The sequence below is a fragment of the Sabethes cyaneus genome, chromosome 3, assembly GCF_943734655.1.
Source record: "Sabethes cyaneus chromosome 3, idSabCyanKW18_F2, whole genome shotgun sequence".
Taxonomy (NCBI): Eukaryota; Metazoa; Arthropoda; class Insecta; order Diptera; family Culicidae; genus Sabethes; species Sabethes cyaneus.
Genome location: NC_071355.1, coordinates 14,713,572 through 14,738,465, shown reverse-complemented (window position 1 = coordinate 14,738,465; position 24,894 = coordinate 14,713,572). Strand labels below are relative to the sequence as shown.

The 24,894-nt window shown below is 40.8% G+C and overlaps 2 protein-coding genes across 2 annotated transcripts; both read right to left on the bottom strand.

The window, feature by feature from the left end:
- Window positions 1–6,952: 6,952 nt before the first annotated feature.
- LOC128739300 (uncharacterized) lies at window positions 6,953–7,580 on the bottom strand. The gene is made up of 2 exons (XM_053834778.1): window positions 7,483–7,580; window positions 6,953–7,412 (listed from the first exon to the last, which is right to left on the bottom strand). Exons 1-2 carry the CDS (start codon window positions 7,578–7,580, stop codon window positions 6,953–6,955), a joined length of 558 nt encoding a protein of 185 aa, XP_053690753.1.
- A 12,527-nt stretch (window positions 7,581–20,107) lies between these two features.
- Window positions 20,108–21,230, bottom strand: LOC128743567 (galectin-4-like). The gene is made up of 3 exons (XM_053840168.1): window positions 21,009–21,230; window positions 20,564–20,934; window positions 20,108–20,504 (listed from the first exon to the last, which is right to left on the bottom strand). The coding sequence occupies exons 1-3, from the start codon at window positions 21,101–21,103 to the stop codon at window positions 20,497–20,499; spliced, it is 474 nt and encodes a 157-aa protein (XP_053696143.1). The 5' UTR covers window positions 21,104–21,230; the 3' UTR covers window positions 20,108–20,496.
- Window positions 21,231–24,894: the final 3,664 nt, after the last annotated feature.

Sequence of the window (24,894 nt, the reverse complement as noted above, 5' to 3'; positions counted from 1 at the left end):
CAGTTCCTAACCTTACAAATGTAGTTTTAGGCAACCATTAAACCACACGACTTTATTTTCAAGTATTATATGATTTAAACTAATATTTTTGGCAAACTAATCTATTTTCAGAGAGCGAAATAAGGCGCTATATCCTTGGCCAATTGCAGCCTGGCTTCTGGTCTAAATGCCATTAGTTCATCCCTGAGGATCCGGAGTATCACTTAACCTTTATTAACCTTTATTATTTATGTATATGGGAAGCGTTTGGTACGGGAGGTCCACGCTTCCTTCCTTCCCCTTGATTTCAAGAAGTTTAATGGAATTAGGTATTTTTTCTGGTTCCACTTGATTCCTTGGAATTCTCTCTGCGGTACATGCTGCGCAGTTGGCCTGGCCGTTGACAAGAAAAATGATTGATTCAAGTAATCGTCATTTTCCAGGATGCCTTCAAGAATTGGCTGCGTTAGTGTGAGATTAGATTAGATTAGATATGAAAATGCTAGCTGGGTCGACTCAACTGTTCAACTTAACTGCTCGACTGAACCGATTGACCCGACTGCTCGACTCGACTGCTCGACTGGACTACTCGACTTAACTGCTCGATTAAACTGCTCGATTAAATTGCACGACTCGACTGCTCAACTCAACTGCTCGGTTGGACTGCTTGACTGAACAGCTTGATTTTACTGCTCGACTATACTGCTCGACTCAACTGCTTGACTTCTGTTTGATTCGACAGCTCGACTTAACTGCTCGACTGGACTACTCGACTCGAGCGCTCGACACAACTGCTTAACTGGACTACTCGACTCAACTGCTTGAATAAACTGTTCGACGGGACTACTCGGTTCAACTGCTCGACTAGGCTACTCGATTTAACTGCTTGACTGGACTACTCGACTTAACTGCTCGACTGGACTGCTTGACTTAACTGCTCGGCTAGACCACTCGATTCAACTGCTCGAGGCTCGACTCAACTGCTCGACCGGATTGCTTGATTGAACAGCTTGATTTAATTGCTCGACGAGAGTGATTGATTTGCCTGCTCGACTTGACTGTTCGACTCGACTACTTGACCCAACTGCTTGATTCGATTGCTTGATTCGACTGCTCGACTCGCCTGCTCAACTCGATTGCTTGTCGCGATATCATATGGTCGGTGTTAAATCAGACCGAACCAAGTTACAAAATTTTAAAAAATGGGCTAATGATAGCAAACGATCAAGAATTTTCTAAGCAACATTTAACTCTAATCAGACTGTCAGACATAAATGTTGCAAACAGCCAGAGTTAGAAGATGCTTTCGAATGCAGCAAACTTTGAATGGGTTTTTCTCGAAGTCAGAATTTTGCCACTCGGTTCTGTCTGACTTAACACTGACCACATGAATCAGCACAGCGGAGATAGTGTTTTTATTCAGTTAAATAAAATCCAATACGACCATAAAAACCATTTGTTTCAGTTTCCGGCTATGACTCTTTTATGTACAACATCTTATAAGAGATCTATAGAGCTATATTTTGCAATATAAGAACTTAAAGAACTAATACAAAGATTAAAAATCTTCGCAAACACTGGTCAATGGAATGTATCCGCAGTTTCTAAATTCTGAACAGAGATTTATCTTTTCCAGCGTTTGCAGCGAATCTTAGCTGGTAGATTTAGAGGATTGTTCGAGGTCAGAAAACATAGAGCGTATCTCAGGAATTTTTTTTTTTGATAGCTTCCATACTATTGATATGTACAGCATGATATGGTGCCCATACAACAACATCTTATTCCAGAATGCTGCGGACAAGTGCTGTACTATGCACGAATCAACGGCGTGTTTCTTTTCACGAAACCTAAAATTGCGAAAGCCTTTGCTGTTATCGTAGAAATGCGAAAATTAAACCTAGCTTTACAATCAATGGTAACGCCCAAATTCTTAATAACCTGTACTCGGCGTGGATGGCTTTGCCCGATAGTGTAATCGTTTCACAGGGGGTCACGTAGACGGCTAAAAGATATGACGTAACATTTTGTGACGCTAACCTACATGCCATTTAGAGTATACCATCGTGAGAGAGAGAGAGAGAGAGAGAGAGAGATAGAGAGAGAGAGAGAGAGAGAGAGAGAGAGAGAGAGAGAGAGAGAGAGTTAATATCGCTTTGGAGAGCGCAACCGTTAAGTTCGGTCTTAATTTCACGGCATGTCTTTAAGTCGTCGGAGAAGAGCTCAAACGGCTGCACAGTTCGTTAACAATAAGTACAAATATCAAGGGTCCTAGATGACTGCCTTATGGTACACCGGATGGCATGTCGAAACAAGCCGAATTAATACCATTGAGGCTGACAAAAGCGGAGCATTCGGTAAGGTATGATTGGATCCACTGTGTCACCTGAGTTGGTAAACCCCATACACCTCTTTTTTTCTACCATCAGAGCGCGTGGAATTCCATGTATATCGCATCAACCCGTCCTCTCTTTTGAACACTGTTGATCAGCAAATACCATCAAATTCGTTGTTGTTGACCGTTTTCTCATAAAACCGGGTTGGTTTACTGGATTGACATGGGTATAGCGAAGGATAGCAAATTGTTTAATGAACGATGGTGGCAGACTGTCTGACCTCTTGAGAAATTTTCGGACAAAAGTGCTTGTTTCACATCCTCGATAGACACAATCAAGTGTGGTAGATAGATGTTGTGGTGCGCTATGCCGATCAGCCAGGCACGATGTTCGTCCCGTGTATGAAAAAAATGAATATTTAAGAACACACTCTTAAAGAACTAAACGAAAAGTTTAATACCAGCTACCGCGTCCACGTGAGCATCTTTCAAGAAAACTTCTAAGCTTCGTCACAAAAGTCCAGGAAGTTGATGGACCTCGCTTTGCGTTCGCTTCGTTGCGCAATATATACTCATGGAATGCAGTCTTGAGTAGAGCTCTTCCATGTCGCGAAGTAGCTGCTTGATTGATTAAGCGTTTTCTGGCTTTTTCTTAATCTGTTTCTAAGATTTCGCAACTCAAGGGCTCCACCATGGTGGAACTCTCATCTCGCGGAACTAAAGAAACGATGCAGGAGAGCCTGGAATAGACGTCGTAGGGATGGCGTGGAGCCTTTCAAGCAGGCCCGGAATGCCTATGCAAAGGCTCTACGATCTTCAGCCCGCACGAGCTAGCACAGGTTCTGCAACAACGTTTTCAATTTCGGCGAGGCAAGTCGACTTAATAAAATACCGTCGAAATCGAAAGATTATCATATTAATAAAATTCGAAGTTCGAACGGCGAATACTGTTCGAATGACAATGAAATCCTGGAATATCTCTTTTATAGTCACTTTCCAGGCTGTGTGGAAGCTGAAGTTCGAAACGATCCAGAAATCGTTTTAGGTGGCTTAGACTCATGGGCTTTTGCTCGGAGACTTGTCACAACTGAAGCGATTGAGTGGGTTGTGAACAGCTTCTCTCCATACAAATCTCCTGGAACAGATGGAATATACCCTATTCTACGGCAGAAAGGATTTAAGTACTTCAAACACATTCTGAGAAGGATGTTTGTGTGTAGTATTGCTATTGGGTACATCCCAACTCAATGGCGTGAAATAACCATTAAGTTTATTCCAAAAGGTGGACGCGCGATATACGAGCAAGCAAAATGTTTTAGACCAATCAGTCTAACGTCTTTCTTGCTTAAATCACTTGAGCATTGAGGATTGTTGATCACCACATCCGCGAAACAAGGTTAGTAGAAGTTCCTCTTCATTCAGCACAACATGCGTATCAAAGTGGCAAGTCTACAACCACTTTATTACATGACGTGGTGGATAAAATTGAGGTTGCTTTTTCACAAAAGGAATCTTGCTTAGGAACTTTTTTGGATATTGAAGGCGCGTTTGATAACGTATCTTTCGCTTCCATTTTGGAGGCTGCTCGTTATCATAATGTGCCTTAAATAATCATAAAGTGGATAGAACAAATGCTTAGTAACCGATTGCTTTTTTTGTCCTTACGGCAAGCAAGTATATGGAAGCAAAGTGTTTGTGGATGTCCACAAGGTGGCGTTCTCTCGCCTCTTTTATGGAACCTTGTGGCGGATGGCCTACTGAGGAAACTCAATGGTCTAGGCTATCCGTCATATGGTTTTGCGGATGACTATCTCATACTGGCGTATGGTTGTCTTGTATGGTGGCAGAGATGGGAAGTTGTGACTGTCCAGACAAAGCTAAACCATCTTCAAAGGATGTGTTTAATGGCAATGTCTGGTGCATTTACTACAACTCCTGCTGCCGCCCTAGAAGCTTTTTTCAATATTAAATCTCTACACTTCCACCTGAAGCAAGAGGCACTAATATGTGCTTATCGACTACACGCGATTGGCCTTTGGCAGTCTGTAGACGGTTCCACTGGTCATACTCGATTGTGGTCGCAAATTGTTGCTGAGGACAAGTTTGCCCTTGCTCCTAACGATGTAACGCTCATGCGTACTTTCCCGTATAGGACTTTCTCAAGTGACTTTCCTCCTAGAGAGGAGTGGATGTCAGGCTACATGGAAAGGAAAATTTCCGACTATGTGGTCTGTTATACCGATGGTTCCTTATACGAAGGTCGCGCGGGTACTGGTGTTTACTGCCGTGAGCTGGAATTGGAGGAATCCTATTCGTTGGGTTGTTACTGCACCGTTTTTCAAGCTGAAATCTTTGCAATTATCTGCGGAACTCAGTTTGCACTTCAGAAAGAACTGATAGGCAAGATTATCTACTTATGTTCTGACAGTCAAGCCGCTATAAAAGCCCTTTGTGCGGCTAAACAAAAGATTCGACTATGGTTTTCATCTGAACACGTACGTTATTGGGAAAATCTTGAAACTTGTCGTCAAACGAAAAGTTTCATTGTTAAGCCTTGTGAGAAGGTTGCGAAATTTCTTTTGCAACACTCAAAGGTAAATTGCAGTATTCTTGTCAGATCACTGACTGGTCACTGCAGACTCAATTATCATATGGCTACGATTCAGCGAGCTGAATCGTTTCATTGTAATTTATGTGAATCCGACTACGGTACACCATATCACGTAATTTGCAACTGTCCTGCAGTAGCACAATTGCGTCATAGGATCTTTGGATCCTACGTCTTGAATGAATCGGATTTTAGGAAACTAAAATTACGAGACATTTTGATGTTCCTTACCGAAAGCGGTATTGAGCTATAAGCTCTTATTTATCATGAGTACACCCCCCAGGGGGGTGTACTACTGATAAGTTAACTATCAAGGATTGCAGTATCCCCTCGGGGGTACAAAAATCTTCGGTATGTATGTGTTTGTGTTTGTCCAAAATCCTCATCCACCCCTTCCTATTCCTCCTGTTTTCCTTCCCGTCCTCATCAGGTAAATGATGACACGGGCAAGATGGGCAAGGCATAAATCTTCCACATGATTGTGAGGAACGTGCTGCTCGAGCCAAAGATGCTGATACCTGATAACTGTACACTCTGGATGGGAATTCAATCTCAATAAGGTAATTGGTTTTAGTTTTTTGTTCATTGGTTCTGGCATACACAAAGTAATTTTTTGTATAGAACCATTCTAGCAACCATTGCATCAATCCACGAAATATTTGTTTTTTTACGACCTATTTGTTTATACGACCGATTTCCTTAATCCTTTTTAATAAGTAGCAAAACGATGGTGGTCTGCTGCATTTGCAAGTATTCATTTCCCTTTATCGTTTCATTGTGCTAAATATAAATCTTTCGTGAATATCAATATATTTCAGCTTTCGCAAAATCACGCATGGTCGGAAGTATTTTAAAAGCAATTTAACTATTATTTCACGTTTTGCATTCATGCTTGTAACTTCTAGCAAATTGTGTGAGTGTTAAAACAACGGATACACTTAAAACTAAACCATCTTGCTATAAAGGGAAACAAAAAACGCTGATAGTACTGCAGGATTATTCTGGATGTACTTCCAATGTGGCGTTTATCGCCCCTAGGTCGTGATAATTGCAGCAATTAAACCGATTTTCTTTTTCAGAGGTTGACGGAAATCTAGCAATTTAGAAGATTCGCGACATCAGGCGAACTTGATTTTTTTTTTGTGGAAAAACCCACTGATAAAATTTTAAAATCTTTTGCATTGTTGTAACATACATTGAACCAATGAAAAAAGTTCGATTTGAAAAAAGTCAATAATGATAAAAAGCAAGTCTAAACTGGGTTGTTTAAATAACTGTCGATAAATGTTTTACAACCGTGCAAGTAAACAGTGATAAGCATTAACGCCTTTTTCTTATCATTTCAAGAAAAAAACACCAGATTGCAATTGCAATGATTTGATAAATGGTCGCTACCATCGACAGTTTTTTTGTACAATAAATGTTATTTAACAATCACTAGTTTCCGTTCTCTTCGTGAAATTTTCCCCTGCTTTGGATTTGTATCCACAAATTATCATAATCCTATGATCTTTCATGGTAACTTACTCTAAATCAACTTTAAATACGTTATTGAGGGAATTCCCCGTTTCGCTTCCTGTACGACCAGCCAGCGTGTCCGGCAAAGGTTTGACAATCAATACACAATCACTTGATGAATAATTCGCTTACCGGTACGGTGTGCCGATAGCATCTTTATTGGATAATGGTACTTTTCCTAATAGTTGCAACATACAAGCAAACAGCTAGGTAGCAGGGTAAAACTTGGAATGATAATACTTAATACTGACTGTGGCGGTAGGTCGCGACTTCCGTGCGCGTCGTGATTCGGTAAATACCGTGTGCTGTGACCGTGCTGGGAAAATTCTAAAAACGAGCCGGATGAGGAATATTTATAGCCGCGTGGATGCCGCGTCGCGTTGGTGCATGTTTTGTTTATGTTTGCTGTTAGCGAAGCGAGATCAACAATTAGCACCTCGTTTACGAAAGCCGTTTACCGTTGCTTCTTGCGTGCAGTCTCAAACGCCCCCCGTTCAATCTGTAACTCCCACGCTTCACGACCGGCTTACATTCCGGAATCGAAACGTCACTTCTTCCACGAATTCGACGTCGTCCCAGAGTTGCACGGTTCGTATGCTCTCGAGCGGTACTTGGTACTCGAATTCGTATTCCGGCGTGTGATGCGTGTGTTCCGCGAACACTCTTATCGTGTCGTGATGGAATCGGAAAATTAGTCCAAACGGTCGGTTTCGATCCTTGAGCCACAGATTGGGCCCGAGCACTTCCTGCTGCCAGACGAGGTTTTTCCAGTTTTGTACCACCACGCTTGAACCGTCGTCTTTGAAAACGGTTTTAAAGTGATACGCAATGTAAGGCGGAGAGGGGTTTGCTGTGTCTAATCCGTTGTTACAACAAACGCCACTACCGTGGCTACTGTTTTTGACGAAGGAATCCGGAACAGACGAGGACCTCACCATTGGTGGCGGAAGCGGTAGAATGAAGTTGACCGAAAATCTAAAACAACACGCGACTTGATTGGTTTCACTGAACTTCTTTACTGAACAAAACTATATCGGTCACTTACACTCTTGCGTTTGGTTTTAGTTTGCCCTTAACGATGATCTCATCCCCAATTTCGGGCTTCTTTGGAAATTGAACCGTGAAAGGTCGTTCTTCGCTCATTGTAAACTCCAGTGCGCTGCTAACGAGTCGCGCGCTTCCGGCTCGATGGAAGTGTGCTTCCAGTGGCGTCTCTCACAATACTGATTCGTTTCTCACCGGACCACGTGTATTGTATTCGCAGAAAATCAAAACAAGCTCTCAGGTAATGCTCTCGGAATCGTTTACTTTAGAGCAGTGGTGCCCAGGTATATGCATGGTACGGGTCAAATCAGATCTCCCTATGAAGGTCGCGTGCCGCAATGTCGAAGGGCCGCCTGCGGCCTCCGGGCCGCACTTTTACCATCACTGCTTTAGAGTATAGAGTAATTAGGACCAGTCGCGTGCTGGGAATCACATGTTTATTTAATGAAGTTACTGACTGTTTGCAATTTACATTTATTATGTGCCCACCTGTACTGCAACATAAAACACTGCGTGGGAATCGGGGGTTCCGGGAAAAAATAGCACAAACCGAGGTGGATTTACATAATACCTATAGCTAGCAGTAACAGTGCTGTAGTCTTCCGTTCCGAATAAATTAAATTCTTACTGAACGTTTTGCAACTTATTTGCAGTAATAGCTTAGTCATGCTGATAGGTCGTTGCACTGACTGATGGCTGGAAAAACACAGCGCCCGGCATTACTCCTCACGTGACGCGAAAGGAATTAAACACTTACGAAATGCTTTCGCGATTAATTGAAAAGTGACAATCGTGTGATGTGTCATTTCATATCCAATCCGCAATTGTCCGTGAAGAGTGCTCACAAGATAAAAATTTACTGAAGTGTTATGAGTAACCGGTTCAGAATTTGTTGATTTTATTTACACTGTTGAGGAAAACCCCGAAAGGATTCCTAGAATTTAACTGAAGGGTACTATTCTATTTCTGAAGCGCAGTGCAGCAAACTTCATATACTGACTGTTATATTTGTTGAGTTAGTTGAGCATTAAGTTGAGGTTTCATTTAACAAATTTCCGAACCATAACCATCGATAACTTTCTTCCGAAATGTCAGTTCAAATCTGTGGGACTACGTCTTACCGTAGGGTAGTCCATAATTTAGATTCTAGTTACCATCACGAAAATATGCGAAAGCTCTGCCAATTATGAATGGATTTTGATGGTTTAGATACCGATCGATTCATAATAAATGTAGCAATTATGAGGTTTTTATTATAGTTTTCCTTTTCAATCACTAAATAGTTAAATTTTTATAATGGTAGTTTCTTACAATCAACGTAGAGGACGGTAAAAGAAAGTAATGAAACAAAGATGTTCACAGGATCCAAACCGAAGGGGACCAGACGTGAAGGGAGAAAAGTGGAAAATTAAATAAGAAAGAGTCATTGAAGCAACGCTTAAGAAGTTGTAAGGAGTGTTCCGGTCCTTTTGAAGTAGGACTACTTCTTTGATTTCTATATTGGGGTGCACTTTAGAAAAACGAAAAGGGAACATGTAACGAAAAGTGGTTATGGTTTGCACGCTTATAACTCAGTCATCCGTCAACAGATTCTAGAGATATCGGTATCAATCGATTGGAAATTTTTCAAAAATCCATAACAATACAATAGATTCCAAGTTTTTCAAACAGACGTTTATATTAGACGGATATTCATTATTTCATTATTTTCATGTTTTTGCCTTCCCACGCCAATGCTTCCCTAGCACAGATGACAGAAATATATACGAAATGAGCTATGGGTTAAGCTGACCTTTGATTGTATTTAATTTAAGATCTATAGAATCCGCTCGAAAATTGTTGAGCTTCAGCGGTTGCTGCTTGCTCGGAATAAGGCATCGAAGACATTCAAATTCACCAAGCAAGACGCCAACAAACCGAAGAAGCGACTCGTCCGCCAGCGAACGATATGGTTTTTGCTGCTATCAATACCCAGTAAAATCAATGGATCCTCGCTGCAAGCCGTTAGAAGTAAATCGCCGCTAGCCACAATTGTGACGTTCCAAGGTTGGACACATTTGTGAAAAAGGTTTTGAAATTAGCTGGTCGAAAAGCTGGTCCAAACAAAAAGAACAGGCGCTTCCGATTTGTTCAAGGTTGATAAAACGGACGAAAACAATATCTTTGCTAACTGCTGCAGAGGCGGCTCCAATTAAAGCTGTACTACTGGAGTAAATATGCGGGTGCCCCGAACAAAAATCTACTAAGCCAATGAAAACCGTAGCAAAGGCACCGAAAGCCCCAGTCAAAGGAAGTCGTTCCAGCGGAGAAGGTGCCCGAAAAAAACTGTTGCCTAGATGTAAATTTCCTTGATTTGCATTACTAATATCTGGTAGAAAACAATCAGTTCTTTTAAGAACTATTGAATAAATGTATACGAAGCAGTTAAATTGATTTTTCTCACATTTTAAAGTGATGTTGGCAGTTTAGTATAAACGTTCGAAGTATGAGCCCGTCAGAAATTGCATGTTTAAACTGTATTAAGACGAAACCTTCCGAAGAATATTTCTGAACAAAATTGTTCATACACATGCAAAATAATACGAATTTAAGATTCCTTCTAAAAACATGAAACGAGTAAGCCACATTATCTGGCAAAAGAAAACTGCGCCACTTCGTAATTCAAGACTAAGCGTTTAGTGAGAAAATCGAATTGCATCTTCATTTATATATTAGGCCCTAAAAAGGGCTAATTGTTGTATAGTTACAGAAGTCTGACCAGATACATTTACTATAGGCCGGTATACTTTGGTACCTTCCGAGACGGCGCGCTTGGCAAACTCACCCGGCACAACCACACACAACTGTGAGTGCACGTCTGTCATGCCCGTTGCCGTGCCATCCCTGTCGGCATTAAATGAAAGAAAATAGCGTTGCTCTTCTAGTGGCGTAGCTTCTTTTTCTTTTTCCCATCGCGCTTTGCGGCCTTTCCACTGGTTTTCGGTGGCATGAAGACGATGCTTCATATTAGGCTACGGGGTGAAGTGGCTGTCAAATTCATATATTTCCGATGTCCCACGCATAGGTACCAAAATGTTAATTTTGACAGGAACCAAAAAATTTGCTGGGAATTCCCCTTTACCAAGGACCGTTTGAAAGTTGCTCTGTTCACTCCTACATGAGAAAGAGATAGCAACACACCATGCCCTTGATATTAGGTTGCTTTTGCAGAAACTGGTAGCTCTTCATTAAGGAAGCACCGGACACCGGTTTTGTTCAAACAATGTACGGAGTATGATTTCGTTGTACCGCCTTTCTTTCGTGTCTATGATTCTCTGCCCTACGTTGATCCGCCTTTGTTACAACTTGCTGCCGTATGCTCTGGTATATAATCAGAAGTAAGTCGGCGAACGGCATCATTTTCGCATTGACATCGGTACGGTACAGAGCAAACAGCAGAGAGTTGCGATTATATCTACCTCACTGGACTCGGCAAACTGGCAAAACGCAGCGCAGCGGCAGCAGCAGCAGCAGCGGCAGCGGCAAAGGCAGAGCAGCGGATCATTGTTTGGTGTAAAGTGCGCCGAACGCATTGGTACCGGAGCATCGATCTGTTATCTGCTATATTAGAATATTTGGTTGCGGGAGCGGAAGAGCTTGAATCAATGGAAAATGCTCTGTCCGGTAACCATTGTCACCATTGCCCTGGGAGGTGCTGTTTCAAACATTCAAGCCATTCTTCTGGACGGATTTTCAACCACATAATTTACCACAACCCGTCCTTTTTAGGACGAACGAATTTGTTTATGAAGATGAAAATTTTCTGTATGCTAAATTTCCAAATGTCGCCGATTCATGAAGTATTTCTTCGGATTTGATCTATAAAACGTTTAATATGTGGTGACTCACCATGCGGTCTTCTAACTCATGACGTTGCTTTAATTTTATTTTTGCTAAAAATTTTTGCCTTCCCACGCCAGTGCTTCCCTAACACGGATGAAAGAAATATATAGGAGAAGAGCTATGGATTAAATTCTCTTTGAATCAAAGGTTGATTGTATTTAATTTACGCTCTATAGAATCCGCTCGAAAATCGTTGAGCTTCAGCTGTTCTTCCCCGGAATAAGGCAACGAAGACATCCAAATTCACTAAGCGAGACGCCAATAAACCGAAGAGTCAACGGATCCTCGTTGCAAGCCGTCTAGAAGTATATCACCGCCAGCTACAATTGTGACGTTTCAAGGTTGGACACATTCGTGAAAAAGGCTTTGAAGTTAGTTTTCAACAAGAGAAAGCTGGTCCAAACAAAGAACTGGCGCTTCCGGTTCGTTCGCCTACCAAACTTGCTAGCGAGAAGCAAGATTACTAAGTCAATGAAGACCATAGCAAAGGCATCGAAAACTCCAAAGCCAAAAGAAGTTCTAACGGAGAATGCTGTCCGAAAAAAGCTGCTGCCAAGCAGCAAATTTCTTCGATTCGTATTATTAACAGCTGGTAGAAAACAATCAGTTCTTTTAAGAACTACTGAATAAGTATATGAAGCAGTTGAATTGATTTTGCGAACGGCATCATTTTCGCGTTGTTTGGGTTACGATTTAGTGAGTGAGAGTTACGATTTTATCTCCCTGTCCGGACACGGCAAAGGTGGTAAAACTCGGCAGCAGCCGGTTATTGTTTGGTGTGGAGTGTAAATTACGCCGACCGTGTTGGATTCGAAACATCGATCTATTATTGTCAATTGCAAGGAAAATTGTCCAATCAATAACTGCGCAATCGCTCATAAAAGTGCTATTTTAGCTTAAATCGTTTCGGTCTCTTCGGCGCACTTATTGCTTGGAAGATAATGAAAAAGTGCGCCGAAGATACCGAAACGATTTAATGCAAAATAGCACTTTTATGAGCGATATCGCACTTTGGATGGTACAATTTTACTTGCAATTGACAATAAGCTGCTATAATAGAATATTAAATAAGCTAGAAAAACCCAAATTTTGGTCGCGGAAGCAGAAGGGCTCAAATTGGTGGGAAATGCTCTGTCCGGTGTTCCGATTGGGAGACGAATTGCTCTACATTCGTAGTCCTACTTCAAGCCTGCGCCCGTGCCACTAGGCATGGACCCTTATACTTTTTTATCCATGTTGGGAGGATTGAACCATCTTCAATAGCTGTTTTCGGTCGATGGTATCGTATGCAGCTTTGAAGTCAACGAACAAATGGTGCGTGGGAAATTTGTATCCACGGCCTTTTTAAAGCATCTGGCGTAGTGTAAATATTTGGTTCGTTGACCGTCTTTCAACGAAGCCGACTTGATCAATTTCCACAAACCTGTTCGATCAGGACTTAGCATAGCATTTGAATGTCTCCAAATGCTTCTGGTCATTTAATGAGAAGTAGGTACTTTAGATCGCCGTTATTATTGGTCAACGAACATAGGCTTTCTTCTAGTAACAAGACATCTGAAATCTAACGGGTGATAATTAAAATTTTGGAATTTTTTCTAGGCCACAATGCGCAACAACCAACAAGCTCAGGGGGAAATGAGAGTGTGTATGTGTTTGCTCTTTTTTTTCTCCTTTTTCTGACAGTATTTTTTTTTTGTTTTGCTCAAAATGGGGTCAAAACCAGAAGCAGTTTGCGAACGCGTTGTACACTTCCACGAATAGCACAAAAATTTCGGCAAAAATAACATTTTAAAAGCAAAAATGTTGCGGCTTCGACTATTTACCATACCTTAAGATCCCCAAAAACTACTAATAACTAATAGTAGTTAACTACTAATAAAAGCAAGCAAGGTAGTGGAAGACCAGCCAAAATTATGGACGCAGAACGACTTCCCAACAAACACTGAAGTTGAATTAAAATGCTTCTGATTTGATTACAGCTGATTTAACTCTGAATACAGGTGGTAGACGCTGAACAAATTTGAGCAAAGGCCTCTGTATTCTACAAGTGTTTAAGCAGCCAACGAATACGCTGTAAATCAGCTGCTTCACAGATTAGTGTCACAAGCAGATTAGGCTCAATAACCCAAGTAGCACACATTGTCACAATTGAGTCGCAGCGGCTGATATGCGACAAATTTAAATGTAAAACTTCGGTTACAGTAACTTAAAATATAACAGTTGTGTAACCGAAATAGCGCAACCCTTGTAACTAAACATGGTTACATTTACAGTTACTCAATCTATACCTATAAAGAAGGATTTCTGTCTGTCTGTCCGTATGTTCCTTATAGAATCGAAAACTACCAATCGGTATGAAAATATGCATGTAGAGGTTTTTTGGGGCCAGGAAAGGTTTTAGTGATGGTTAGAAACCCCTCCTCCCACTAAGAGGGGGGGCTCCCATACAAATGAAACACAAATTTCTGCATAACTCGACAACTAATCAAGCAAATAGAACAAAATTTGGCATGTGGGTGTTTTCGGTGACAAGAATTTATTCTATGGTAAATTGAGACCCCTCCCCTCTTTATAAGGGGAATTATAACTCCTCTCCTCTTTAAAAGGGGGAGGCTTCCATACAAATTTCCTCATAACTCGAGAACTAATCAAGCAAATGCAACCAAATTTGGCATGTGAAGGTTTTCGAGGGCAAGAATATTTTCTATAGTAAATTAGGACCCCTCCCCACTTTAAGAGGGGCGCTCCTGTACCAAAGAAACACAATTTTCCTCATAACTCGAGAAGTAATTAAGCAAATTGAACCAAATTTGGCATGTGGGTGTTTTTGGAGACAAAAATTTTTTCTATGATGAGTTGGGACCCCTACCCACTTTAGGAGGGGGGGCTCCTATACAAATGAAATACAAATTTCCTCATAACTCGAGAGCTAATCCAGCAAATGAAACCAAATTTGGCATGTGAAAGTTTTCGAGGGCAAGAATATTTTCTATGGTGAATTAGGACCCCTCTCAACTTTACGAGGGGGGGCTCCTATACAAACGAAATACAAATTTCCTCATAACTCGAGAACTAATCAAGCAAATGGAATCAAATTTGGCACGTGGGAGTTTTTGGAGACAAAATTTTTTTCTATGATGAATTGGAACCCCTACCCACTTTAGGAGGGGGGGCTCCTATACAAATGAAATACAAATTTCCTCATAACTCGAGAGCTAATCGAGCAAATGAAACCAAATTTGGCATGTGAAAGTTTTCGAGGGCAAGAATATTTTCTATGGTGAATTAGGACCCCTCCCAACTTTAAGAGGGGGGGCTCCTATACAAACGAAATAAAAATTTCCTCATAACTCGAGAACTAATCAAGCAAATAGAACCAAATTTGGCATGTGGAGGTTTCTGGAGGCAAAAATATTTTCTATGGTGAATTAGGACCCCTCCCAACTTTAAGAGGGGGTGCTTCTACACAAATGAAATACAAATTTCCTCATAATTCGAGAACTAATCAAGCAAATGGAACCATATTTGGCATGTGGGTGTTTTTGGAGGCAACCATTTTTTCTATGATGAATTAGGACCCCTTACCTTTTTAAGAGGGGGGGCTCCCATACAAACGAAACACAAATTTCCTCATAACTCGAGAACTAATCAAGCAAATAGAACCAAATTTGGCATGTGGAGGTTTCTGGAGGCAAAAATATTTTCTATGGTGAATTAGGACCCCTCCCAACTTTAAGAGGGGGTGCTTCTACACAAATGAAATACAAATTTCCTCATAATTCGAGAACTAATCAAGCAAATGGAACCATATTTGGCATGTGGGTGTTTTTGGAGGCAACCATTTTTTCTATGATGAATTAGGACCCCTTACCTTTTTAAGAGGGGGGGCTCCCATACAAACGAAACACAAATTTCCTCATAACTCTAGAACTAATCAAGCAAATGGAACCAAATTTGACATGTAAGTGGTTTTGGACGCAAGATTTTTTTCTATGGTGAATTGAGACCCCTCTCTTCTTTAGAAAGCGAGTTATGGCCCATCTCCCCTTTAAGAGGGTGGGCTTCCATACAAATGAAATGCTTATCCCGAGAACTAATCAATCAAATGGAACCAAATTTGGCATGTGGGAGTTTTAGATGGCAGAAACTTTTTCCAGGGTGAATTACGACCCCTTCTCCTTTTAAGAGGGGCGCTCCCATACAAATGAAATTCAAATTTCCTTATAACTTGAGAACTAATCAAGCAAATGGAACCAAATTTCGCATGTGGGAGATTTTGAAGTCTTGAATTCATTTTACGATAGTTAGAGACCTCTCACCCCTGTGGTAGGGGGATATGGACTCTCATACAAATAAAACAGAATTTTTTGCGAAACTCAAAAACTAATCGAACTCGAGAAATTCGAGACTCTTCCATAAAACATTAGTCAATAAAAGACCACAAAAACTATCTATAGTAACACTAGATCATTCAGGACGAGACGGTCGCGAGTGCTGCCGGTGACCCGCCGTCGGAAGCGCCGCCCACTGGGGGGCTTGCAAAACTCGAGATAGTGACAAAGATCATCCGAGATTCATGATTTATGTACAACACAGGTTAATTTGTGGCAATACGAAGTTTGTCGGGTCAGCTAGTAGCAAATAAAACGAGGTCGCATTACACACTAACGCCGCACGTTGAGACTATTCTGAACTATTTTCAGTGCCATCTCCGAGATGAGAGTCATTTGAACAACCTTCCCGAAGACTGCTACTTTCTAAATAGTTAGTAGCGTAAGATATAGACTATAAAAGAATATTACATATGCACTAGCACCACGTAGCGAGAAAATCCTGAACTGCTACTGCCTGCTCGCTAACCTACCTTTTAACGAAGATGATTGTAATATGATTCCAAGATATGCACATGCACCTTTTTCACTCTAAGTAGTAATTCCTTATAATCGCTTGGAATGAAAGGGGACGTACAAGTGCATAACTTAGAAGGAAAGGGGTGTAAGTGCAAATAACGTTTTCAAAAATGTCTTCTAAATCCCGAAAATCAAAGTGCTTTTCCAAGACATTTAGACATTAGAATTTAATAAATTTAATACAGATGCATATGTGGCAACACTGTCTGAAACAACAGACTTGAAACTTGGACTTTTAATTTCGGATTTCTTGCTAAAATAAACGTTGACAAACACTATTAACTGGTCCACTGGTCGCAGTGGAAAATGTACCCAAAAAAACACTATTAAGTTTCATGCAATTATATTTACTGTATTTAAAATCGTAAAAATATAAATACTAACTAAACTAAAACTAAATCACATCAAAATCGCGTCATAATCTTCTACTAATCGTTTTATGAAGCCTAGCTTTTTGTGTAGGTAGGTAAGTCTTTCCGCTTTTACTGTAAACCCTACATTTCGATATTCTCTAAGAATTTTTTGCTGTATTTGCTTAACCTGCCCTAAGTGGCGCTCTCGTCGCAGATCGTCCTCTAGCTGTGCGAACTTCTTCTTGAAGTGGTTAATGCTTTCTTGTAACCGAAGATATTCTTTAAATTCATCGTCAAATTCCTTTTTATATTGTCGCCGTTGTTCTACCGAGGATATTGCAGTATACTTAGCGGCGAAATCCTCCTCTAAACTATTAACTTCTGCCGGCCTGTCATCAGATTTCTTCTCTGGATTCCTTTTAGAATCGTTATTTTTTGGGTTTCGTGGTTTCTTGGAACTAGGCATGTCCTTGGGTGCTGCTTTCTGCTGTACGTTCGGTGTCCCATTAGAACGGTTGTTCTTCTGATAGTGGCTAATCCGTGGCTTCCTGCATCTGGGCATAACGCCTTCGTCGATAGTGTCGCATGGTCTTTTACCACCGAATGTCGGGTCGTTCTCTTTGCTGGTCGCGTTCTGAGCTGAAGTTAATAAACCACACGGAACATTAACCGATGGGTCATTCACCACTTCGTCCGTAACGGAAATGGTAAAATTTTGGTCTTCACCAGTTCCGGACGGGATGTAGATGCAGACCTGACCGTTGGGATTGAACCGAATCTTCGGTTTGAATGCAGATCCAAATTTGAGCCTAGCTTCGATCGCCTGCAGCAGTACTTCCGGCACTCGGACGTGGAGCTTCTGCAGACCATTCGCTTCAGTACGCAAATCAGCCATAGTTGTGTTTAGAATCTTCTCAGCTTAATAATTTCAATAATTTCACTAGCAACCACTTATGACTGCTGTCGTTTTGAAACTGACTTCGTCGTGCAGAATTTCGCTAACTATATACGTGTAGCAGGTAAGCATTGGCGAGTTCGTAAATAATACAAACAATAAAGCAGATCAAAACACAGGTAATCGCTCATATCATTGGACACTACTAAACACTACACTACTAAATCCACCGCTCAGGTTCCTCCCACCTAAATTTGTATTGATTAAAGAATTAGCCTTCTCTGTTAGGAACTGAACTTTGAATAAATGAATCTGGTTTGAGTCGCAGAGTAACAGCTCAAATGTATTTGCTACATTTTTATCACACAGTCTAAACAAGTTGAACGGGTCCCGAAACAAGTTACACCCAAAGAAGTTACACATCGTATTACCTGGCGACGGCTATGGTGGGCCGGCCACGTCGCTAGGATGCCGAACAATTGTGCAGCTCAACGTGCTAGAGAGCTCGACCAGATTGAAACCGACTTGCCTGTATCGTTACGCTCCACGAATTGGTGACGAGTAGCCCAGGACCGAGTACAGTGGAAAGAAGTTCTTGATGCTTGATAGTGTTTTCCGACTTTCTGCGGAATTTGGAATCATGCGCAGAATTAGACGCGCTTACGGTCAGAACCTTCGTTCTCGCTCAATTGTGCCCGTGGGACCTTTCGGACCACTCTGGTCGATATTTGGGAAAATATCTACAAGTCATCATTTTTGTCCCGAAGTCCGCGAACGTACTGTTAATATGTCCGATGTACAGCAAGCCTTTTTTTGAATACTGGTGATTTCATACTACTAAAAGCACGGTACGGAACATCAATAAAACGAATGATACTAGCGAAATTGCACTACTCATACCTACTGAACTATACCGCAGAAACAATATTGACGAGCAACATTTCAAAAGGTCTAATGTGCAAATGAGAGATTCTCTTTGTGTTTTCTCTCTTACGCTTATCACGGCGGCATAAATGCACTTGAATGCGCCTATTTAGCATGAACCGGTTGCTGGCGTTATTGGCTAGCTAATCCTTAAGAATAATTGGGTTGAAATGCATTTTCGCCACCGTAATAAGCATAAGAGAGGAGATGCAAAGAGAATCTCTCATTTGCCCATTGGACTTTTTGACATGTTGGTCAAGATTAGTCATCGTGTGAAGAACGAAGGAATTGAGAGAGCGAAGAGAAAGTATCCGACTTTAATGATAAACTGGTCGGTGGTATAATTGGATAACGCATCTGACCGAAGATCGAGAATTGTAGGCTCAAGTCCCAGATAAATTGTGCATTCCAGTGTTCTATTTAGTAGTGTTTCAAAAAGATGTGTCTAAGTAATTCGACTGAGCTAAACCTTTGTTTGCTATATTTTCGTTTTGTGGGCAAGAATTGATTTCTTTTGCTCAATATCGTTGTCTCTCAATGAATGCCAGAGTCAATTCGTTTAAAAAGTGCTGCATTATTAGCAAAATTTCCTATGCCATCATAATTGCAAGTCGCCCTTTTTGAAGGCGAGACTCGTATTCATTTGTCCGTAATCTAATGAAATGCCGTGGCTCTACCCAAGTAGCACACTTCAGGTCCATTTAGTTGAAGCAACCGGATTACGACTGAAATTAGTCATAATTCGGTTACTACAACTACATTGTAACATCCGTGCTAGTAGGGTATGGCGAATAAAACGCTGCAGGTAGAGTTGCCAACAAAAAGGCAGCTCAGTTTGTTCTTATCAATTAAATTTTCGGCTGAATCTCCTGTAGATCGGAAGCTGGGTCATTGTTACCCTCTGAGGTACTCATCTACTCATAGAACTCCACCTATTATCAACGTGAAAAACCTGTTCTGAATCCTCATCCTCAATCTTCTGCCTTGTTGGTACTTTGTTCTCCTCAGCATCGCGATCGAATTGTTGTGTGCTTGCCGATACTTAGTGAGATTTAAGTTTTGTTGGCAATGCGTAAAAGTTTGAACAGAAATAGGATAACCTTGATCATCTGTCTATCGATATAACATTCATACTGGTACCTGATACCAGTATGTGTTCATTTTATCCCGAAGATGATTTTGAAGTCGCATGTTACTTTCATCTGCAAAAAATGCTTCTAATTCGTCATTGGAACTGCCTTCGTGAGGCTTTTAGTTCTCAATAGTCACATTCTATCACGGATCACCAACCAACTTATCCCATTTGGGTCTGTATTCTACCCAACATAATAAAGCTCGCTTCTAGCTCGTTGGTTGTGGCTACATTCCGAAACTGTGTGTTCTCAAATTCCATCAAACCGGAAGGTCGGATTAGTTAGAATTGATAACGAAAAAATTAAAATTGATTTAGGTATGATACATTCGAACGTTTCTAGTGCTTCGAATAAAAGTAAGAATAAAGTCAGAAGTAATATTTGACTACGTTTCAATATCTACCAATTTCAGTACGCAATCCTTTCGTCAATTTGGAATATAATTACCTCGATATTTCTAGGTTTGGTCGATGGAAGAGTACATACGCATACAATTGTCAGCACGCTTATCACCTATTGTCGCAACCAATACAGCAACCGTTTCTTCAAATACTTTTATTCACACAAAACTTCTCATACTGATGATAGACCATTGATAAAAGCGTATTGTGCTTGTTTGCGCGGTAAAATTCGATTGACGAGGCATACTGTAACAAGGCAGGTGCGACAGGTAGCGGTACAGCTACACTTTTTCTTAGTTTGTAGAAATGCTGCTTATTTCGTTTTCGTTATATTGGTTATATTAGATAGGTACTTGATGAAGCAGTCGATACTGTATGATATCATGGTTTTTCAAATGACTAGAAGACGTGCTAAACGCTGCCTCGGTTTTGGCCGCGTATGCTGCCCGTTAAAACAATTCCGTGTTCAAAGTGTAAACAATCGCAAAATTGCTGCTCTGTACCGGCTACCAATTGTTTAGTCACCTAGAAAATAGAAAACGTTTTAATAAACCGTATCGCTTTACATTTACTAATTGTAATACCTCCCGGATTCTTATACTTGAAGGCTATCTCCTCCACGTACTCGATATCATCCCACAGTTCAATCGATTGAACCATATTTAATGGAAGCTGATGGGCAAATTCGTACTCCGGTGTGTGCTGCGTATCTTCCGCGAATACTTTAAAAACCTCCTCATGGAATCGAAAGATAAGCGTAAATTTTTCATTACGGTCGAATAACCAGTAGTTCTCCACAACGTCCTCGGCCTGCCAAACAATATTTTTCCAATTGTGAATCACGGCACTGCTGCCGTCGTCGTGAAAGATGGTCTTAAAGTGATAGGCAATGTGCGGAGGTGTTTGCTCGGCGGGTACCTGGTCGGGTCGAGGCAGACAGAAGTTGACAGAAAACCTAGAAAATAGAGCATGACGTCAAAAATAGATGTTGTAACTGGCAGTCTGCCCTGCGTCGATATTGAAACTTACGTTCTGGCATTATTTTTAAGTTTTCCGCGTATCAGAATCTCATCGTCATACTGGGGACTTCGAGGAAACTGAGCCACGAAAGGACGGGAACTCATTCTACTAGCTGCTATACACAGAGGAACAAAATGATTACACTAAAAAACTACACAACGCGAGGGAGGCCACTTCCGAGCACTAATTTCTACGGGCACTAGAAAGTCTTCATTCGATGAAGGCACAACCTACACTGTACGGGAAGGCACACCACAGTAAAAGCTGAACACTGTACCGCGTTGATAGTGCGCTCACGTTTACGATTTCTACTGCATCGTTGGGTGGGAGCGAGCAGCGGGAGGGAAATATTTGTTTTGGTTTTCCATTCACAAACGATGCCACTTCAACTCCGACATGTTTCCAGTTCCACTACTCGCACTTCGCTGTCGGCTTTAGCGTGTGGGCTTGTGGATGCACCCCGCTGTCACAAATGTCATTCCCATACATTTTTCGTGTAGCCAACATCTCATCTAGCCCACAACAAACTTTGCCTCGGACAAAATGTATTTGTGAGTAGCCCGCTCTAACTTCAGCCTCGGATGAATCTGTATTGGTAAGCTCCCGAACAAAGTTACTTTTTTGCTTTTTTTCTTTTTGTGTCGGACGTGTAGGAAGCGTAAAAAGATGTTAGCTACTTCTTTATCCTTCAGTTTCATACGCCTGTGTGGATGCACCGCGGCACCGATACACCCATCGTAAACTTCGTAAACAAAGGTGCAGAATGCGCGTTGGAATGTTGACAGTTGAGGCAAGAGTTGCCAGTCAGGCAGCTCGCGTTCGCTTGGTGAAATCTAACGGTTTCTGTAGTAAAGCCGTGTGATATCCGCACCGTAGGGTGGGGTTAGCTTGAGAATTGATTTTTTTAATATCTAAGATGAATAACATAAACCGAGACAGCAGCAAGGTATTTGAAAGAAAAACATGATCCTTGACAAAGAATAAAACAAACAGTCGCAACGTCGAAGAGAATTATAATATCTGTTCTGATTTAGTCTGTTCTGTTAGACTGAATAACACAAAAAACACAAATAAAATGAATAAAATTAACAGCCCAAAAAACATTTTCATTGAATAACAGCTTATTAAGCGCATGCTACCCGGTAGTTAGCTGTACAATGGTCAAACAAGCTAGTATTCAAGAAAAATGTTTGTTGGGAGGCGAAAGGATAAAACTTAATGTATACGCATGTTCTGAAATTCGGCTCAGAAGGTTTTGTAAAACCTTGTAAAACTAATTTGGAATAACTTTTTTTTATATTTTAATCCCTTTATTCGGCTATTTTCAGGATGGCTTGCGGTTTGCAAAAAAGTTACGTCTTTTGATTTATACCAATGCATGTCCTACTTAACATAATGGCTAGAAGCAAGATCAGGGCAAAATATGACAGGTTCATGTTTCCTGACACGCCAAACCATCAACTGAATGTGTGGCCCCGACGTTTCAGAATCATGTTTTGGCCTATAAAAATCAAGTAAGCATCAAATGACGGATCTATTTTTACGCAATTATTTTACTTATTTACTTCTAACATCATAGAACCAGAGTGGCTCTTGTCGTATCAAACATTCCTCTCTTCTATACTCGGTCCTGGCTTCTGGGCCACTCGTCGCAAATACGTTGAGCGTCTCGACAAGCGTAAGTCGGCTTCAACCTAGGCGAGCCATCTAGCACGTTGGGTTCCTCTATTCCTGGTGTCGGTAGGGTTCTTGAAGAGAATGCTTGCATAATGAAACGTGGAACGTGGCCGGTTCACCGTAATCTCCCTACTTTAACCAGGTCTCAAGTCCGTTGAGAACCATAGGTCTGATTCGCATTTTGCGCATCGTCAGCTTTGTGCGGCGACGTATGCTCCTTATAGAAGCGTCTTGTGGAGGGAAAAGTAGGCTTGACTTCCAGCTTGAATGTGTCGCTTAATTTCCTTACTCGTATTATTGTTGGCGGTGACCAGAGATCCAGATCCCAAATATACGAACCCATCGACCACTTCCAATTCATCGTCGACGCATTGATTTGTAGTCCAATGCTTCTAGCTTCCGTTTTTAGTCTGACGTAGATGTAGAATGGGCAAAAACGAGCTCGTAATCCCAAGAATTAGAAGCCGCTGGTTTGGAATCTTACGAGGTACTTATTCTTATCTAATCTAATCTAATTTCACACTAACGCAGCCAATTCTGGAAGGCATCCTGGAAAATGACGATTACTTGAATCAATCATTTTTCTTGTCAACGGCCAGGCCAACTGCGCAGCATGTACCGCAGAGAGAATTCCAAGGAATCAAGTGGAACTAGAAAAAATACCTAATTCCATCAAACTCCTTGAAATCAAGGGAAGGAAGAAAGCGTGGACCTCCCGTACCAAACGCTTCCCATATACATAGATAATGATTTATTTACAGTCGTTGGGAGTATCTTTGCTAATAAGGGTTAAGTGATACTCCGGACCCTCAGGGATGAACTAATGGCATTTAGACCAGAAGCCAGGCTGCAATTGGCCAAGGATATAGCGCCTTATTTCGCTCTCTGAAAATAGATTAGTTTACCAAAAAATTAGTATAAATCATATAATACTTGAAATTAAAGTCGTGTGGTTTAATGGTTGCCTAAAACTACATTTGTAAGGTTAGGAACTGAAAACCGCACGACCCCGCACCTCTTAGCTTGGCTACTCAATTATACAAATTGAAGTATTTCCAGGTATGGCCACCTGGAGGCGCTAGGTAGGGGCTTGGGATGGCTAGAGCTATGTTGGGCGCTTCTTCCTAGTTGCCTTCCCCATTTCATACCCACTTACGAGGTACTTATTCTTATGTTAAAAAATGCAGGAAATCGATTGGTGATAGTTTCATCCTGTGCAGACTTCGGGAAGTGGTCCGTTTGCCCTATTTTACCCAAAAATCATGTCAAAAGCTAATTAAACAGTATAAAAACTTATTTGCCGCCCATGATACGAACTCAAATAGATTCCAAATTTTGTCAAAACATCAGAAAAATAAAATTCTATCCATTCCATACTGTGCGAAATGCAAGAATAGTCCATGTTGCCCAAATCACCCCTATATACACAGATAACCTAATTAAATTGATTAAAACTAACTCAAAGATAAAAACAGTCTTCAAAAAAAATGTGTAGTTTATCATACTGAATAACTTTGGAGAACCATTGAAAGCAATAAATTAATTGGATGCGGAGTTATTGAGCAGAATTGATTTTTATGCGTACTTTTTAAATAAATCATTATATCTCGCGACTAGCAAAAGATAGATAGTTATTATATTCAGCAAAGTTGCTCATTTTAGTGTGTTCTATAATTTTTCTAAAGAAAAAATTATTTTTGGTCGTATTCAAAAAAACAAAAGTTTTTATCACCCTGATAGATGAATATAAGATCACCTTATTAGTTTGAAGAGATTCGCTGTATTTTATTGATAAACTTCTTCAAAGACATCATCGTTGAAAAATTACGATTTTTTTACGCAATAGCAAATGAACGTATTTTTGAAGATCTAGGAGAGAATCAGGCAAAACGAACCGATTGTGAGTTCATCACTGTACTAAATTGATGACAATCAACTCTCCTGATGTTCTGAGTAAATTGGTACTATTTGAGGTCATTTCCCTGTCTTTGCATTAGTTTTAATCGCTCTAATTAGGTTTTACTATGTATTTAGGGGTGAATTGGGCAAAATGGACTATACCTGCATTTCGCACAGTATGGAATATATGGAATTTGATTCTTCTGATGTTTTGACAAAATTTGGAAGCTATTTGAGTTCGTTTCATGGACGGCAAATAAGTTTTTATTAGCTTTCAATATGATTTTTGGGTAAAATAGGGCAAAAAGTACCACTTCCC